Source organism: Exophiala spinifera (genome assembly GCF_000836115.1).
Source record: "Exophiala spinifera strain CBS 89968 unplaced genomic scaffold supercont1.2, whole genome shotgun sequence".
In the NCBI taxonomy this organism is placed as follows: domain Eukaryota; kingdom Fungi; phylum Ascomycota; class Eurotiomycetes; order Chaetothyriales; family Herpotrichiellaceae; genus Exophiala; species Exophiala spinifera.
Genome location: NW_015622514.1, coordinates 2333866 through 2351048, shown reverse-complemented (window position 1 = coordinate 2351048; position 17183 = coordinate 2333866). Strand labels below are relative to the sequence as shown.

The 17183-nt window shown below is 52.1% G+C and overlaps 7 protein-coding genes across 7 annotated transcripts; 5 read left to right on the top strand and 2 right to left on the bottom strand.

The window, feature by feature from the left end:
* Window positions 1–26: 26 nt before the first annotated feature.
* PV08_03167 (uncharacterized protein) lies at window positions 27–3122 on the bottom strand (the record flags this gene model as incomplete). Its single annotated transcript, XM_016377524.1, has 3 exons — window positions 27–1114; window positions 1209–1505; window positions 1553–3122. The coding sequence occupies 3 exons, from the start codon at window positions 3120–3122 to the stop codon at window positions 27–29; spliced, it is 2955 nt and encodes a 984-aa protein (XP_016239094.1).
* A 775-nt stretch (window positions 3123–3897) lies between these two features.
* Window positions 3898–4640, bottom strand: PV08_03166 (uncharacterized protein; the record flags this gene model as incomplete). Its single annotated transcript, XM_016377523.1, has 4 exons — window positions 3898–4000; window positions 4053–4281; window positions 4330–4525; window positions 4575–4640. 4 exons carry the CDS (start codon window positions 4638–4640, stop codon window positions 3898–3900), a joined length of 594 nt encoding a protein of 197 aa, XP_016239093.1.
* Window positions 4641–5456: 816 nt separating this feature from the next.
* Window positions 5457–6368, top strand: PV08_03165 (2-deoxy-D-gluconate 3-dehydrogenase; the record flags this gene model as incomplete). Its single annotated transcript, XM_016377522.1, has 3 exons — window positions 5457–5511; window positions 5563–5636; window positions 5712–6368. 3 exons carry the CDS (start codon window positions 5457–5459, stop codon window positions 6366–6368), a joined length of 786 nt encoding a protein of 261 aa, XP_016239092.1.
* Window positions 6369–7358: 990 nt separating this feature from the next.
* PV08_03164 (uncharacterized protein) lies at window positions 7359–9365 on the top strand (the record flags this gene model as incomplete). Its single annotated transcript, XM_016377521.1, has 1 exon — window positions 7359–9365. The coding sequence occupies one exon, from the start codon at window positions 7359–7361 to the stop codon at window positions 9363–9365; it is 2007 nt and encodes a 668-aa protein (XP_016239091.1).
* Window positions 9366–10203: 838 nt separating this feature from the next.
* On the top strand, window positions 10204–11993 carry PV08_03163 (uncharacterized protein; the record flags this gene model as incomplete). The annotated part of the gene is made up of 3 exons (XM_016377520.1): window positions 10204–10243; window positions 10301–10377; window positions 10428–11993. 3 exons carry the CDS (start codon window positions 10204–10206, stop codon window positions 11991–11993), a joined length of 1683 nt encoding a protein of 560 aa, XP_016239090.1.
* Window positions 11994–12395: 402 nt separating this feature from the next.
* On the top strand, window positions 12396–14227 carry PV08_03162 (uncharacterized protein; the record flags this gene model as incomplete). The annotated part of the gene is made up of 3 exons (XM_016377519.1): window positions 12396–12533; window positions 12598–12776; window positions 12853–14227. 3 exons carry the CDS (start codon window positions 12396–12398, stop codon window positions 14225–14227), a joined length of 1692 nt encoding a protein of 563 aa, XP_016239089.1.
* Window positions 14228–14946: 719 nt separating this feature from the next.
* PV08_03161 (uncharacterized protein) lies at window positions 14947–16809 on the top strand (the record flags this gene model as incomplete). Its single annotated transcript, XM_016377518.1, has 1 exon — window positions 14947–16809. The coding sequence occupies one exon, from the start codon at window positions 14947–14949 to the stop codon at window positions 16807–16809; it is 1863 nt and encodes a 620-aa protein (XP_016239088.1).
* Between the last annotated feature and the right edge of the window lie 374 nt (window positions 16810–17183).

Here is a 17183-nt window from a genome sequence, read left to right as displayed (position 1 = left end):
TATGGAGGCTGGAGCAGCACTCCAGATCAATGAGCCGACCCCCCATGTGGTGGATCGCCAAAGTAATTCAATACATCTTGAGGTAAATATTCTAGCCATGGAATCATATCGCTGCTAGAAAAGTCAAAGTCGAGTGCATCTCCATCCATGTCGACGTCCTGCGAGGTGACAAACATGTTGTTGAAATCTTGATTATAGGCAGTGAAACTTTGCTGTTGTTGCTCTGGGGTTGTAGAGGAGACTGGTGGCCCTTGCGGACCCAAAGCGTTCGGTGCCTGAGGCCCAGGAACAGTGCCGTTCGACGCTTCGCGGGAATAAGGACCCTGCAGCCCGAGTAACAGGTCTGCCTCAGTTGTAGAAACTGGGTCATAGGGTAATGACGTTGTCCCGTTCCTCGCAGCTGATGCCGATTGTTCCTGTTTCGGATATGTGGGATGACCATTTAACGAAGTTTGTATGTCATAGGATGATTGCCTGCCATTCGCCGCGTTTTGTTGATGCAGAAACTGCTGATTGCGAGCGACAAGACCTGGCATGGCACTGACACTATTAGCATGGACGGGTCCCTGACCATTCTCACCACCCGTGTTCGGGTATAAAAAGCTAAAACTAGGTGCCGGAGAGTTCGCCGTGCCCGTCAACGACCACCCGATGACTTGACCAAAATCCATTGTTGGGGACAGCGCGATATGTTTTCGTAGAGCAGTACGGTAGGCTCCTAGCGAGGAGCTAAGAGAATTGGTTCTCCGCCACCCGGGAGTGGTAAATGCAATTTCAGTTGATGGCATATCACCATCAACATCTTCAGCAGTGAACAAAAGAGGACTCATGAGACCCTTTGCCTTTCCGTCAAGCGCCGTCAAGATATAGCGAGAACCGGCCCAGTAGGAATCGAGAGTCTTGAGGCCCTTATAACACCTTTGGTAGTTTTGGTTTGCTGCTGTCGCAAGCAAGGTGTGGCGAGCAGATGCTGCCTTTTGTTCTGAGATCGCCTTTTGAGAGTTTACTTCTTGCTGGACGTGTGACAAATGAGAGCTCGGAGGTGACCCTGTACGAGAGGGCGGTTGCGAGGTATGAGCGGCAGCTTCTGCAAGAAATGCACATGCAGCCACGTCTGATACCGTTAGTGAACCAAAAGCTTGTGGTGAAAAGAACAGGGACTTGGAAGATACGCAGGGCAACAGCAACGGTCATTAGGGAGGACATACACATTGGTTGACTGGTGAAGGGATTGCCTGCAAAACTCCTCACATCAATAAGTTCGGCAAATGCGATGATATCCGCGATAGTTTTCGCTGAAGACATTGACAATTCCCTGCTGTCGGGAAACAGCTGCTGAATCCGACCTTCAAAAGAATGCAAGAGCGTCGGCTGATGCACCAGCACAATCAAAGTATGGAACCAGAAATGGAGCAGGACAAAGTTTGTGCCATGCCCTGATTTGACATAATGCTGGAAATTCGTCGCATTGAAATGCAGTTTAGGAGAAAGACGTTGGTATATACCTATGTGGGTGAGTTCAAGGCCGTATCAGAACGGATGTGCCACTTACCCGTTAGATCTTTTTCCATGCTGGCCAGCCGCTTCAACACTGCTGGAGTTACCTGACTCACGTCTTTTATGCTGTTTAGTACATCTGCTACCCGTCCGTACATGTGTACGATCTTTATCATGGGTGGGAACGGGTCGGGATAACCATCGATCATTGTTCCATCTGGACGATAGGGAAACGATATCTCAATGTCTTTGTCTCGCCATGACACTGGTCTACCCACTCCGGACGAGATGGCTCGATCGAGGAAGAAAATTGCCCAAAAGGTGTCAATACGCTCTTGCTCGTTGGCCTTTCTCTCTTGCATTTGTACAGGATCGTGCTGCGCGAAATCACGCAAGAGCTCCTGCTGTTGTTCGAACCTTCTTTGCTCCTCGGCTTTGCCTTCTTGACCGTGTTTTGCGGTGCTTGGTGTAGGCCCTATGCGACCCTCGAGTTGCAAGCCGTCCAGCTTCTGAATACCAAGGTCCTGCGCCATTCGTATGGCAGTACCCAAGTACATCCACAGGCCGCTGTCGTGATCGAGTCCGAACTCTTCGTAGGCCAGCAACAAACAGGCTTGAGTGACTGCCATAGTGGGACATGAGAATGTGTCAATGACTGCAGCTATGGCCCGTTGACCGAAAGGAAGACCACGGAATGGTCTTCTGACTTTGTTTTCGCCGTCCCGGGGAATGGATGGGTCATTTGAATGGCATAGTACGGTGTCTGATGAGAACCGAGCTGCAACGGCACAAACAGCGTCCACGAGAATCGCATCTACCTTCTTGTCTTCCAAATCCTTTAGAAACCTTTCACGCTGTAAAAAGGGGAAGTTGCAGCCAAGATAAGTGAAGAAAGTCTCGCACAGGTGAGTGATCAAGGGTGCATTCGGCTCGGGATCGGTGGCATCATAGAACGGAATGTCAACAGGTGCACTCTCTCCAATAAGTACAGGCGTTGAGTCGAGTCGTTGTCCAGCCGAGGGGGAGTCCACTGAATTTGTCTGGGTCCCTTGCCTGTGATCTTTGACTTGGACCACCATCTGCTTGAAGCCAGGGACGATCGCAGTAGGGCCGAAATAACGAAAGTAAGGCACTCGATTCCTTGAGGATGAGATACTGTTTCCTGTTTGACTGCTACCAGGACTCTTTATCTCACCGCCGTCAGCCTGGACTCGCGCCATAACCGCAGAGCTCTGAGGAGGATGGGCATCTGGGGCACCCATGCTGCTTCTTGGATATACCGTCGTTTCCACATCTTCTGACAGTTTCTGGATGGCAGTATTGCTGGTGAGAGTCTCCTCCTCACCATCATGGTCGGTCTTATCACCGTCTCCTTGTCCTCCACGATCTATGTAACCTGAGCATGCGTGACCGTTTTCGGTACATGTCTTACACAGCGGTCGCTCCCCCGAACACCGCGTTTTCCTTCTGCGACATGTCAAGCACGCGGCGTTGATGCGTCTTCTCTTCGCGTGTGGTTGCCCGTCGGTGGACACGAAGCGGATCTGACGAGGTGGAGGGAGGAGGCTTGCCGAGCTTGTTTGTCGTGTTGGGAGCTCTGAAGTCGGGGTGTTGCTGAGGCTCATGCTTCGCGAAAGAGGGTCACGTTGCGAGCTTTGTGCGGCAACATGGCTCTCAGAGCGTCCAGTCCCGAATGTTGCTGGCTCAATCGCAAAATAAGTAGGTAGTTGGAGGGATTGCTGTCAGAGTCGCATCGAGGAATCCTTCACACTTGGTTGACGCAAGATGAAGGAGACTGGTTGATTGATGCCGAACTATTGTACTCGTATAGGGAGCGCCTAAGCAACCGAGTTGAAATGAACGACTGTCACCGGCGTCACGATTATCTCCTGACCGTCGAATTGTACAATTGAAATCAGAGGCGATTTTTGTGCGAAGTTGCGCGGGGTCGCAGGCGAGCCCTCTATAGAGCACAAGGACGGAGTACTACCTTAAGCGTCTTAGGTGCGGAGTGCCCATAACGGGCTAGCGGGCTGCCCAGATTTCGGGGCTTGAGGCCTCGAGCCATGGGGATTCATTAGTTAGACCGCCTAACTTAGTGTGCCCCAGTGGAGGGTTTAACTGACGGAGGCTGTCTATTGGCCTTGCCTGTTAACTACAGGTCGCCACCTTATCACGGAGTATTGCACGTTGACGAGGAGTGGACATTGCTGGAGTCTAGATCACGATTCCATGCAGTTGCTTCTTCGATCTACCATGGAGCTCCTCGCTCCCTCGCTCTACGACTCAAATTTTACACATGAGGACAAATCGCAGCAGCGTGACCCCATATTTTCCACCTACGATATGAACTCCCCTCTGGTCGCCAGATCATACCAGCGGGCTCTGTCTGGTGCTTCCTTATGCTTCATTTGCATACTGGTCATCCAGTCCCTGACAGTGCTCCGATGTCACGCTTGAAATCTTATCGTAGGGGGACTCGAGCGTCCAGATAACGTCGTACCTTTGACGGTTCTGAGCCACGGAGAAAAGACTGCGGATACCATGATACTGACCGATCATCAGGATAGGCTGGCGCATCTACCACGCCGATTGCGCTTGCAATGTCCGTGAGATGATGATGCTCCCAGCATATCAAGACGTTTCCTGTTCCTGTATACCCCAATGCTGCTTGGGCTACCTTGTCCGCATCGTCGCGGTGAATTTCGTGGTTGAAGTCGACATGCGGTTTGAGTGACTCGGCGAGCGGGCTCACAGTAAGGTACGGTCTATTTTGACTGCCATCTAACAGCCGTCAATTTGGATTGCCCGGAGTACCATTTGTGATCTTACCTTTCTTAGGGTGTTGTGCGATGATGTAGCCAATGTTGTATTTACTCTCTCGGGAAAATACATTGACAAGTGCCTGAGCACGACTGAGACCGAGAGCAGACAGACCATCCTCGTCGTCGCCATTGGGGGATTTAGGTGGCTTCTCACCATGGCGGATGAGATATATTGTCGGGGCTTGAGACTGCGGCTTGGACGACTGAAAGTTAGACTGGACCTTGGTTGATGGCTCAAGAGGACTGCTTTACCATTCTGTGGGTGTCAATTCGTGATTGAAGTAAGATCGCCAGGCGGACGGAGAAGTGTCTAGCCATGCCAGCTTACTCCTGCGCATGGTCATCTCCTTATGAACATGATCTCCTGCTCAGCTCTGCTGGCGATCGTGTAAGGTGCAAAACATGGCGGAGACTAGCCGAGCTGAATTGCATCCTTTGCAACCTTTTGATTCGAAGGGAATATCAGTCAGCCGCATATGCGCCTCTCAGCTCCAGAAGCACTGTCGACGGCAATATTGAGCTGATAATGTAGTTGTAATTGCCATTGGCCCATCTTTCGAGCTAATTGAGCCTTCAACTTACCTCACCAACGAGGACAGACAGCGTGACCTAGGTTGCTTACTGAGCTTTCAAGTCACTCTGGCCACAAAGAGTGACGATGGCCTTCGCCAGCTGACATACGCGCCTTGAAAGACCGTATGGGCTGATTCTCGCGAGGAGCATTCATGGACGAACACAACCAAGGGAAGTCTTGGAGAGAAAAGTGCAAAGAGGAGTCCTTAACAGTTTTCGGGAAGTTCGTAAGTCCTGGGATGTGATGCAAATGGGGTTGAGTGGTTCTGGCGATGGGCACGCACTGTATGTAAATGTTCTTTACTGGCGCCATTCTCGCCGGAAACATTATTCAATGTCCCCCGCGTCGGCAATCGCTGTTAGCACATTCAGTTGCCGACCCCGTACAGTACCACGCAGAATCGGCTTCTTTGCCGCATAGTCCCACAGTGAGGCTCTGGAGAAGCGTAGTGCAGGTCGACTGTCGACTTCCACATGACACGAAGCTGCCCAAAAATCTTCCATGTCTTGACGAAGCTTCCCACTCCAGGGTTCTCGAAGATTTGGACTTGGTCTGCCAACATGGATGCCTTAGCGAAGATGTTCTCGCTCGCCGGAAAGACAGCAGTGGTTACAGGTAGGCGCCACCAGACTAGATCTTGTAGGTATATTGCTGACGAACAGCCAGGAGGTACAAGAGGGATTGGAGCAGCTATGGCACTGGCGCTGGCCGAGGCGGGTGCAGATATCATCCTTATCCAAGTAAGTAAAGCACCATGGGAGAAGCCACGAACACCGGCCGGCGGAGAAGATGAGGTAAACTAACGCAGTTCATAGAGGGATGAAAGTAATACAAATACCTATCACGCAATCCAGGAGCTTGGAAGGAAAGCCACGATAGTCACAGCAGACCTGTCAGATCAATCGTCGGTGTCCAAGATCATACCAGACCTGGTCAATGCAGGACACGACATGCATATCCTGCTTACATGCGCCGGTATCCAGAAGAGACATCCGGCTCACCAATTTCCTTTGGAGGACTGGGATGCTGTATTGCAGGTCAATTTGACCACAGTCTTCACGCTATGTCGCGATTTCGGAGCATATCTCCTGTCCAAGCCAGAACCCCGATCGGGTTCCAGAGGGAGTATCATCAATGTGGCTTCTCTTCTCACCTTCCAAGGTGGCATAACAGTTCCAGCCTATGCGGCGTCGAAGGGTGGCGTGGGGCAACTTACGAAGGCCCTTAGCAACGAGTGGGCAGCGAAGGGCATTAATGTCAATGCTGTGGCCCCTGGATACATTTCTACGGATATGAACGAAGCCTTGATCGCCAACGAGACGAGGGCGAAACAAATCCTGGAGAGGATACCGGCTGGCAGATGGGGGAAGCCAGAAGACTTCAAAGGGGCAGTCGTCTTTCTGGCCAGTAATGCGAGCGCGTACATAAATGGGGAGGTGCTGACCATAGACGGAGGTTGGATGGGTCGATGAAAAGTCTACGCTGGGGATGAATAGGTCAAGGGTGTTCGCGACTCGCGAGAATAGTGTCGACTCTGGAGTAAAGCATGTATTTTTTGTCTTACCTATGTACATACCTCGGGTTGCGCCAAAACTCTGAAGATATGAGCAGCTGTCCAGGGAAATCAAAAGACGACAATATACGCAGAGGGTGTCATTTGAAATAGAGCTAAAGTTGTCTCCCTCTCCGAGCGCCATCACTGCTAATAAGACAGTTCCATCTCTGCTCCGTACCTGAAGGCAGAATTCTATGCTGTGGCGAGACGTAGACTGGCAGCACATCAGTCTCTATGGCCGAACAACTCTGCCCTTTGACAAAAGATGTGGCGGGCATTTCGTGAACTGCACTGATACTGCTCTCCTCCCTGCAGTAGCCATTGAGAAGAACGGCATTGACGAGATTGGAGGTAGGCCACCGACATTCTCTCTGATGCCAAAGGCTCCGGTAGAGTGCCGTGGCTGCAACAGAAGCAGCCTACGCCACGTTGCCGCCTTGTGCTTGGGCAGTCTCTTGTCAATAAGTGAATAGGATTTTATTCAGAACACGTCTCAACACCACTCACCTCCCTCCATCACTACGGCGTCCCATAAAGGCTGTCAGATCTCTTATTGAGTTATTGGCATCATATTTATTGAGATCACGATGACTGAAGCTAATAATGAACCGTCATTGTGCAATGACAAAACTGAACACAAGGATGTTGCATCTATTCGTTGGACTTATCCCAACGCTTCTTTGTCTCTGCACAGGATTACTATCCCTTTGTCCTTTTGGCATAGCGACGTTCCTTTCTTCGAGACCCCAGTCTCCCAGCATCGTTTGGACAAAGTCGTCTTTGTCTAGAACTATTCTGGTAGGGACAAAGTACTCGGATATCTACACTTTCGACCTGAAAGACAATCTTGACATACAAGGCCCTCCTCGCAGCAGTCAGCGATCAGCGATTTGAATACAACACCGATATGGAGACCAGCAGAATGATCTCGACAACTCCGGACGTGCTGGACACGACCTATGAACCCTTTCAGAACACGAGTTTGCCTTTGTCTGAGCTCATTACTCTATCCCGTAGTCGGATTGCGAGAGGTTTACATGGTGGCACTTTGAGACCGTCCAATATCACCCTTCAGCCCACGAAGAATGGAACACTCCATAACCTCACCATCGTCAGTCCCCCAAGAACGCCACCTTTCTACACTGGACTTCACGGGGTCAACCTAGTGATGGATAGTCAACTGGTTAAGATGCTGTGGCTCTCCATATGTGTTGCAGTTGCCATAATCTTTGTACTTCGACTGGCACAGCTTTTTGTGTCGTATGTCCGGAACATCTCTTGCATGACGGCAAATTCTGAGCAGCAACGATACTATGCGGTCGACCACAACGTCATCTGGCCATGGCTAAAGAAGCACATTGTCTACGCTCCTCTGTGGAGGAAGCGGCACAACCGAGAATTCCAGATGTCGAGCGCCCACAATTACGGAACCCTTCCCGGACGCATCCACTTTCTAATGTTACTCTTCTACGGAGCCTCGAACATGGCATACTGCTTGATTTTGGATTATAACCCTCCACAGAAGGGTGCCCTGATGGCTGAGCTCCGTGGACGCAGCGGCGTCCTAGCAACAGTCAATCTGATTCCCCTGGTCATCTTAGCCTCGAGGAACAATGTTGCTATTCGGGTGCTACGGGTCAGTTTCGATACTTTCAATCTCTTCCATCGCTGGATTGGGAGAATTGTTGTTGTGGAGGCCAGTGTACACTTCTTCGCATGGATGGCGGCCTACACCCAAGCCGAGGGCCCTCGGGCATCACCAAAAGCATTCGACCATAATCCCTTTCTTCTCTATGGACTCCTCGGCCTGCTCGCGATGTTGGTCATGGCGTTTCATTCATTCTCGGTGCTCCGACATGCCTTCTACGAAACCTTCTTGCACATACACCAGGCTTGTGCTTTGCTGGCTCTGCTCGGAGTTTACGTCCACCTAAATGTAGCCAAGCTACCCGCGTACCCTTCGGTCCTGGCTGCTGTGTTGTTGTTGGTGTCCGAGCACGTATGGCGTCTGGGCCGACTGCTGTATCTCAATTTCTCTCGCAAGGGAGGTGTCACCACAGCACTTGTGGAGGCTTTACCGGGTGAAGCATGCCGAGTAACGTTTCAGCTGCCGCGCCATGTTACCATCCGACCGGGAAGCCATGTCTATGCATATCTTCCATCGATATCGTTGTGGATGTCTCACCCTTTTTCGGTGGCATGGACGAACGTCGAGTCAGAACCTGAGATTATGAATTACCGGCTCAGCCTGCCAAAGACGCCCAACTCGCTTGAGAGGCAGTCGTTGTCGTGCCCAGGCCCCCACTCACTTGCACCAACGAGTGTTTCTCTTGTCATGGCAGCACGCAGTGGTATGACCAGAAAGCTCTACCAGGCAGCTCGAGCAGAGTCAAACAACACGTTGCAGCTTAAGGGGTTCCTGGAAGGGCCTTATGCTGGGCATGATTCGCTCGAGAGCTACGGCACCGTCATCATGTTTGCTGGCGGCGCTGGCATCACACACCATCTCATCCAGATCCGGCACTTACTGGCAGGCGCGCGTTTTCAAACCGTAGCAACACGGAAGATTGTTCTGATTTGGTCTATTCGAGATACTGACCAGATGGAATGGGTGAAGCCATGGATGAATTCAATTCTCAAAATGGAAGGTCGTCGAGAAGTGCTCAGAATTGTTGTGCACGTCAGCAAACCAACGCAACCCATCAACCCAAAGAAGAGCAAGCCGACGATGCAGGTGGTGAGAGGACGAGTTGATCCGGCGTCTGTTCTGGACGAAGTGATTCCTACTCGGGTTGGCACTACGATGGTCAGTGTCTGCGGCCCAGGAGCTTTGGCAGACGAGGTGAGAGCAGCAGTCCGGAATAGGATACACCTGGCTGCGATAGACATGAATGAGGAGAGTTTTACTTGGTAGACCGAAGAACCAGCCAGATAGACAGACTTGAATTTATGATATTTTGGACAAGCAGATACATACTGTACGTACATGATCTCGGGGGTTCTACCCTAGCGGCTACTAGCATCTGTTCGAGCTGGCCTTGCGAGCCAGGTATCGAGTCTCGCCAGCAAGACGACAAAGAACAAGATGTAAGGCGGTCGACGTAGCACACAGCCTCTGTCGTTGGCTAGAATTGGCACGAGTTGGTGCATCGGTCTGGGCGGATGACGACCACGCCAAAGGCCCGCTAAGGACGCACAGCTGGAGCATGCGCTTCCATCAGATCTCGGAGTCAGTGCTGACGAAGAGCTCTCGATGGCCAAGGCGAAGAATGCGCGGCTGACCACAGTTGGCTTCATCGCTACCTAATGCATTGACGCGGCTTTTTCGCCTTCTCAGGTCGAAGAGACACCTTAAAGGGTGCGTTGTCCGCAGGTTTGTTCGATTCTGCAAACTAGTCGCGAGTCTGCATTCTTTGTTTCATCTCATCGTCCCTGCGTTTGCCATCTCTGCGCCAAAGTGGCCGCTGTCACTGCTAAGCGACCCTGAGAGCCCGGGATCTGAAACCCTGGATTATTGCGCCCGCGCCCGCGGGTGATCTTCATCTCCAGCTCCATTTCCAGCGTCGTCATATTGACTCCCTGAGTTCTTATCCACAGTCAGTGCAGCGCCAGATCGAGTTACGCGCCTTACCTCGCTGTTTACTTAGTCCCAAAGGTGGTTTAAGTCTGTCTTCTTCATAGCCGCCTGTTCCCTTCTGTCTTGCATAACTTGCAGAACCCCCTCCAATCTGTGAGGAAAGTAGGCTGTCAAGATGAAGAAATTGCTGGGAAACATCAAGAAGAAAAATGACAGTACGTGGTTGCTGAGATCACTGGTGCTCTGAATACAATCTGACTTCGAAGGCGTAGGTCCGGAACGAAATGGCAGCTCACCGGTGGTGCTTCCACAAGGCGACTCACCAGAAGCAGTGGTTGTACGGGAGATGGTAACTTTCACCAGGGCGGCTCTACTATATGATCACGCTGACATTCCCAGACCGCCTTCTGCGAATCTGGCGCGCCCAACTCTTCAAGCGCAGGCGACGAATACCTCCACCTGCCGGCTATTGTCGATGCCGCAGAGTCAAGTCCTACAGCCGCCAAAGAGGCCGCCGCTACCCTCCGACGATTCCTGTCCAAAGAGAACTACCCCAGGGGCTACGCACAGTACAATGCGGTTATGCTGGCCCGAATTCTAACCGACAACCCAGGTCCTGTCTTCACGCAGAATTTCGACGCCAAATTCGTTCATACGGTGAAAGAGCTACTCCGCGATGGCAGAGACAAGAGCGTACAGCAGATTCTACGGGAGACCCTTGACTACTTCGAGTTCGAGAAGGCGCCTGGGAATGACACCCTCGGTCCATTGATGGAAATGTGGCGGAAAGAGAAGGGAAAGCGGAATACCATTCGTCCTTCGGTAGGTTGGGCTTCTATGGAAGCTGTTGGCCCTGATCATCTCGCTGATGGCCAACAGAATTACCGTGTGCCTCCTCCTCCACTCGCCGGACAGTACCAATACCAGCATCACGGCAATGGCCACAGACGTGAAGACTTCCTGCCGCCCCCTGAAGAGCTGGCGGCGCGTATTGAGGAGGCGAAGACGACTGCCCGTCTACTGGTTCAGACCGTCCAATCCACACCGCAGTCTGAGCTGCTCGCAAACGAGCTTGTCACGGAATTTGCAGACAGAGCGAAGAATGCGCAGAGGAGCATTCAGAAGATCATGAATTGCCAGAACCCGGCGCCTGACCCAGATACAATGCTCACGCTGATAGAGACAAACGACCAGCTCAACATAGCCATGTCCAAACACCAGAGAGCCATACTTCAAGCACGAAGGTCCAGTGGCCTGGCAACGCCTAGTCCTCATGCTGAGACTCCGCAGAGTTCTGCAGCAATGCCACAGCACAACCTAGGCCAAAACGTCTACAGCAGCGGTTCCCTACATGACAACAGACCATATCCAACATCCCCGCCGCGCCGTCAGGATACTGTACCAAGTCCAGTCAGTCCTCCTCGGCAAGAAACACCGGAGCATTTTGAGCCACCCCCAGGACCTCCTTCTGGGTTCCGTGGCCCAGTCAGAGCTCCGCCTCCGTCGACTGAGTATGATTATGCCGACGCCTACTCTGCTCCTGAACAAGCACCGCCAATTCCGCAACGAGTGCGACCACAGTCACAGTCCTATGCGTACGGTGTACCCGAGAATCCATTCACAGACGACGCATATGGCCAGACGGGAGTTCAACAGCAGCCCAGTCGCAACTTGATCGATCTTGGCGAAGACACGCCGTCGACTCAACCACAGGGAAACCAGTTCTCGAACGAGTCCTCAGTTGCACAATCAAGACCAGGCCCGTACGGAACAGATTACCAGCCGACACAGAGTTACATGGCTAGGCAGGACTCTTCAGCTGCGCATCTGACCATGCATGGTGGCACTCCTCCTTCTAGTGCTGGCAACCAGACTCAGACCAATGGAGCCTACGGAAGTAGCCCTGTTAGCCCAGTAGATGAGCGAGAGACGGTTGGACGACGAATGAATGATATGCGGATTTGATTAGCAGATGCAAGCCTTGGATATTCTGTCATTAGATACCCTCATGTATTCGATGCGAGCCCTTGTGAGGCTGAAATGGTAATCTACGATATCCTAGGTACTTGTGCATACGCTTCGGTGTCGAGAACCGGTATGGTTTCCGCCGTTTCATCCCTTCGCAGGGTCCCTGGCCAGCATCATCATTAGAATATATTTAGCGGGTCAACCAGCCTAATCCTAGAAAACAACGCAGCACGCTCTACAGTCGCCCATCGTCTTGGTGACACTTTTTCTCCCTCTTGAATGACTTTTGCATGTTGACATCTCCCCAAAAGGTTCACAAGCTAGAACCACATACGGTTCTCATGTTGTAGACCGACTCGGCTCCCTCACTGGACCAAGACATGAACTCGAGTTTCGAACATGACTACCCTCACACCCCGCACGCCGTATTCGAAGGAAGAGCTCGACAAGCTCTACCCGAAGGGCCTTGAACTGCGACTTGTCCAGGTTCTCCTTCGCCATGGTGAACGCGCGCCTGTGTCTGCACGTTTCGGCAATGTAAGTGCAACATCCCAATCTACCTGCGGTAGGCATATAACCCTCGGCTCACGAGAGATCCCAGGCAGGCCTACCCGCCTACTGGCCGTATTGCAATGCCGCCCAACGCTTGCGGTCGGTCACCATGACCACCGACGTGTCTCAATGGGACAGTCTACAGTGGCGGAGGAGACTCGAAACATTTGGTAACGATGACGGCCCACTGGTCGCTGCTGGACCAGCTGGCGAGGTTGACGGCATTTGGTACGTTCTGCTTCATGGGTTCCTTATGGTCATGCAGGTACAAGGCGACGGTGACTGACTGCACGCTGTGGTTCAGCCAATTTGGTGAGCTCACCGACAAAGGGCGACAGACAACCTACGAACTCGGCCGCCGCTTGAGGCATCTTTACATAGATCAGCTTCAGTTTATGCCTAAGCTCATCGCCAACGCAGACCTGATCTATCTGCGCGCGACTCCACTCCCTCGGGCTCTCGAGTCTGTCCAGCAGACTTTCTGGGGCATGTATCCGCTGACCGCGCGAACTGCATCTTTCCCTCCGCCTACGATTGTTACACGTACTCCCGCCGACGAAACGCTCTTTCCAAACGATGGCAATTGCAGGCGCTTCGCGCAGCTGTCACGGGCTTTTGCCCAGCGAGCAGCAGACCGCTGGAATGAGACGGACGATATGAAATATCTCACCAAGTTGATGGGCAAATGGATGCCAGAAAGCAGTCCCGAAGTCGCAGTGGACTCACATCCTAGATTATCAGGCATAATGGACACCATTAACAGCACCCTCGCCCACGGGCGTGAGACGAGGTTGCCCAAAGAGTTCTACGATCCGAAAGCCAGGGATATCATCGACAGAATTGGCGTGGAGGAATGGTTTGCCGGCTACAACGAGAACAGGGAGTACCGCACGCTCGGAATTGGAAGCTTGATGGGGGATATCGTCGAAAGGATGACGAGCAAGATCGAAGGTGCAGGGCTCAGTATCAACGAAATTGGAGGTGAGAACGGAAGGCTAGGGAAGGGAAGAGGAGGAGAAATGGGCATTCGATTCGCAATGAGCGGCTGCCATGATACCACTTTAGCCGGAGTCCTAACCAGCTTGGGCGCGTTCAATGGCGAGAAGTGGCCGCCTTACACGAGTCATATTGCGTTCGAGCTATTTCGAGCGCGCAATGACGCAGAGAGAGATGACTCGGAGAAAGACGCAGAGTTTCTTACACCGACGACTCCGGTGAGCACTGAACCCAAAGCCAGGGAGACAAAACCGGGTCTCTTTGCTAGTCTGTTGGGCTTGAGAGGTACAGGCGCACAGCCTCCACCAGCAGACGGATCAAGCAGTCCACTCTCAACACCAAAACTTAGTCGTGGCTCGGGTATTGCAACAAGCATCCCGCCCAAGGACCTGGTTGCGAGGTCGCCCTGGAGTGAACTATCGGAGAAGCAGAAGGAACGGCTTGATGGATATTATGTGCGTGTCAGATACAACGACAAGGTGATGAGGGTGCCAGCATGCGCGAAAGAGGGCCACAACTACCAGGGTGACGACACTCTGTGTACCTTTGAGGCATTCAAACGGGTTTGCGACAGCTACACCCCCAAGAACTGGAAGGTCCAATGCGGGCAGAATTTGGATCGGCCGGTCGATGGGCTTGGAAGCCCGGCTCAAATGGCTGGACAGATCGAGAATGGATTCTGAGACGAAGACAGGTAAAACAAGGGGACAAGAATATGACTAGGTGGTTGGCTCAAAGAGCAATCTGCATGGATAGGACCAAGAAACGGCATCACTGGACCATGATTGATAGATAAAAATCACAAAGAGGAGTTCACTGGTGAAGGTAGAGCCTCCTCGCCGTATCCGCAGATCGGTTGTAGCATATACATGTCCTCTGGATGATCTCGTAGCATACAAGGTGAAGTCTTCTCTCCAGACCCCTCCTGGGCCCGAGACGAATCGCCTCTACAGGTTCGGCACACCCACTTTCTCTGGCAATAGAAGATCAGCTTGTCAATCACAGTTCCACGTATGTGACAAAACAACGTGTGATAGCACGTTCCATCGCATTGCCAATACCAGTGATCTTTCCCTGTATCTGCAAAGGCACAGAGAGCCCTCTCAGGTAATCACGGGGACACCCGCCTCAAGCGCGTCTCGCTTCCTTACTCAGACCGCGAGATCAACGCGTCTTCATTTATCATGTTGACGTTCGACGAAACGTCAATTTAAAGAGCAACAACGTTATGATATATATCAGGAACCCCTTCTAGGGGACAAATGCCGATCGCGGCTGTTCAAAACTATGGCATTCGCCATCATGGAAGAGAACATCGCCTTTGTTGGAAACTGTGAGTCTCATAAAGCCGTTCACAACAAAACATCCCAGATTTGTCCTTCCCTTCTGTCTACGCGACACCATGCTAATTTGCGACGTGGGATCAGCTCTACAGAGGCCTGTTCTCTCCCCTGATGGACGGCTTCTGGCCGCTATCTCCACGGATCAGAAGATCCATCTTGTTGATCTTGCTGCGGCCACAAATGGTCACAGGTCCATCACGGTAATCAAAATACCGCAGTCGGCACGATCATTTCTCAGAGAATGCGCCATAATACGATGGTCTCCAGAAACGATGTGGATGTCGGAGGAGGTAGCAGATACACTCTCGACCACCACATCCGAGTGTGAATTCGGTCGGACGTGGCTCTTGCTCTCAGACGGCGACCGTCTGATTGCGCTAAGCACAGAGCTGAGGTCGCCGAGAGCCATGCGTGGCATCGGAGACGAGACTTTGACAAAATCAAATATACTCTCCGACTACAAGTTCGGAAAGTACTTTGGCAAACTCAGCCTTGCCGAGTTTGTCTTCAACCACCGACACGTACTGGTATTCTTTGAGCGGGGGACCAACGCTGCCATTCTAAGCATGACGAAACCACAGCGAGAAGACATACCACATGTCAAATTCTCGGACAGCCGGAGCCTGGGTATTGGTCCTGGCGCGCGGTACTTTGCCTTACTTAGGCGAGACCGGGGACAGGACAGAGTTACCGTGTTTGAACTCGGCCAAAGCAACGACATAACGTACAAATCATTCGATTCGAATACTGCAGATGCACAGAGCATGGCGTGGTGTCCGGCAGGCAGTCCGGTGATAGCTGTTTGCGACTCGGCGGCACATGGTGCAAGAATTTCCTTTTTCACTGCGCAAGGTCATTATTTAAAGCAGCTCGACATCACGCCCACTTCATTCGGACAAAGTATCGAGCTCGTGGATGGCCTCGGGGTGACTCATTTCCAATGGATACGGACACAGGAAAAGGGCGACAGCAAAACAGTCCAGATAGTAACGACTGCACAGGCACATATGGTGATGCGATACCACAGCACAAAGAGCATTCGAGTCAGCACAATTGCGGCCTTCAAACACACGCACATCGTCGACGGGGCCCGCACGACTATCTGGCAGGAAACCCTCCCGGCACAAGGCCCTTCTTTGACGCTTTTCGTGCGACAGACGGGCACATTCGATGCATTGAAAGAGAAGCAGAATGAGACGAGAAAACCATCCACGTCCGCTTCCACATCCACGTCTACCATAGCAGATTCGAATTCGATCGACATTACATCTCTCAACTGCGATCAGAGCCTCCTAGCCACAAGAATCCGCGTATCTCCTCGCACCCTATTTCTCTGGAAATCGGAAGATATCGCACCTAATACTGGCGTAGCCGCTCACCCGCATGTTGTCCTCCTTTTCTCTCACCCCATCAAGCAAGTCCTCTGGCACCCGCGACGACCAGACATCCTCCTTGTCCTGACCACGAATAAGACTCCCATACTGTACGCCTGGACCGACGACCTTCTTAGTCCACCTACTAGCGGATTGATTCCCTTCGAGACTGTCACCACTACGGATACGAATATTCACCTAAACATGAACAGAAGCACGAACTACTCTGCTTCCTGGCTCGGAGAATGTATTAAAAACGAGGAAGGAGGAGATGGATGTCGCGTGCCCATCCTCTTAACGTCCAAGTTCGCCTATGAGGCAGGCTATCTCTCCGAACAGGGCGGCGAACTAGTATTCAAAAGTATCATTACCGACCCGCCCCTAGGGCCACTTGAGATGAGCTCGCTGAGCGTGACGGAGGAGATTGACACTCCCAGTCGTAGACCAGAGGGCTCGAAGAAGGCGAGGTTCACTGTCGAAGCGAACCCCAAGACGGATAAGGATGATCCTATCTTTGCGGAGGCCGGGTGGAGGAAGGCGCACTGGTAGGGAGAGACAAGGAAGAACAGCACGGGTTATCAATATGAGTACGTAATGAAACAACGAATGTGATGAAAACGAGGTGGCCGTCGTGAGGAGTATAAGGCAGAGAGAACATCGCGATTCAATCAACAACACTGGCGTGATCCTCCTGCGTAGTGACAATCTCCTTTCTACCTTTGTCTTTATTCAAATGAATGTATGCGCCCTGCAAGTCGCTGGTGAACGCAGCGACGCTCTAGTGTGTATTTCCTGGGCAGGATTCATTGCAGATGGTGGCTTCTTCAGCTACATCTCCTTTGCAGCCTCGTCCCGAACATGAGCGGGTGACGATCCCAAAGCCAATGACGTCGCAATCCGGGGAACTGGATTTATTTCTTGCG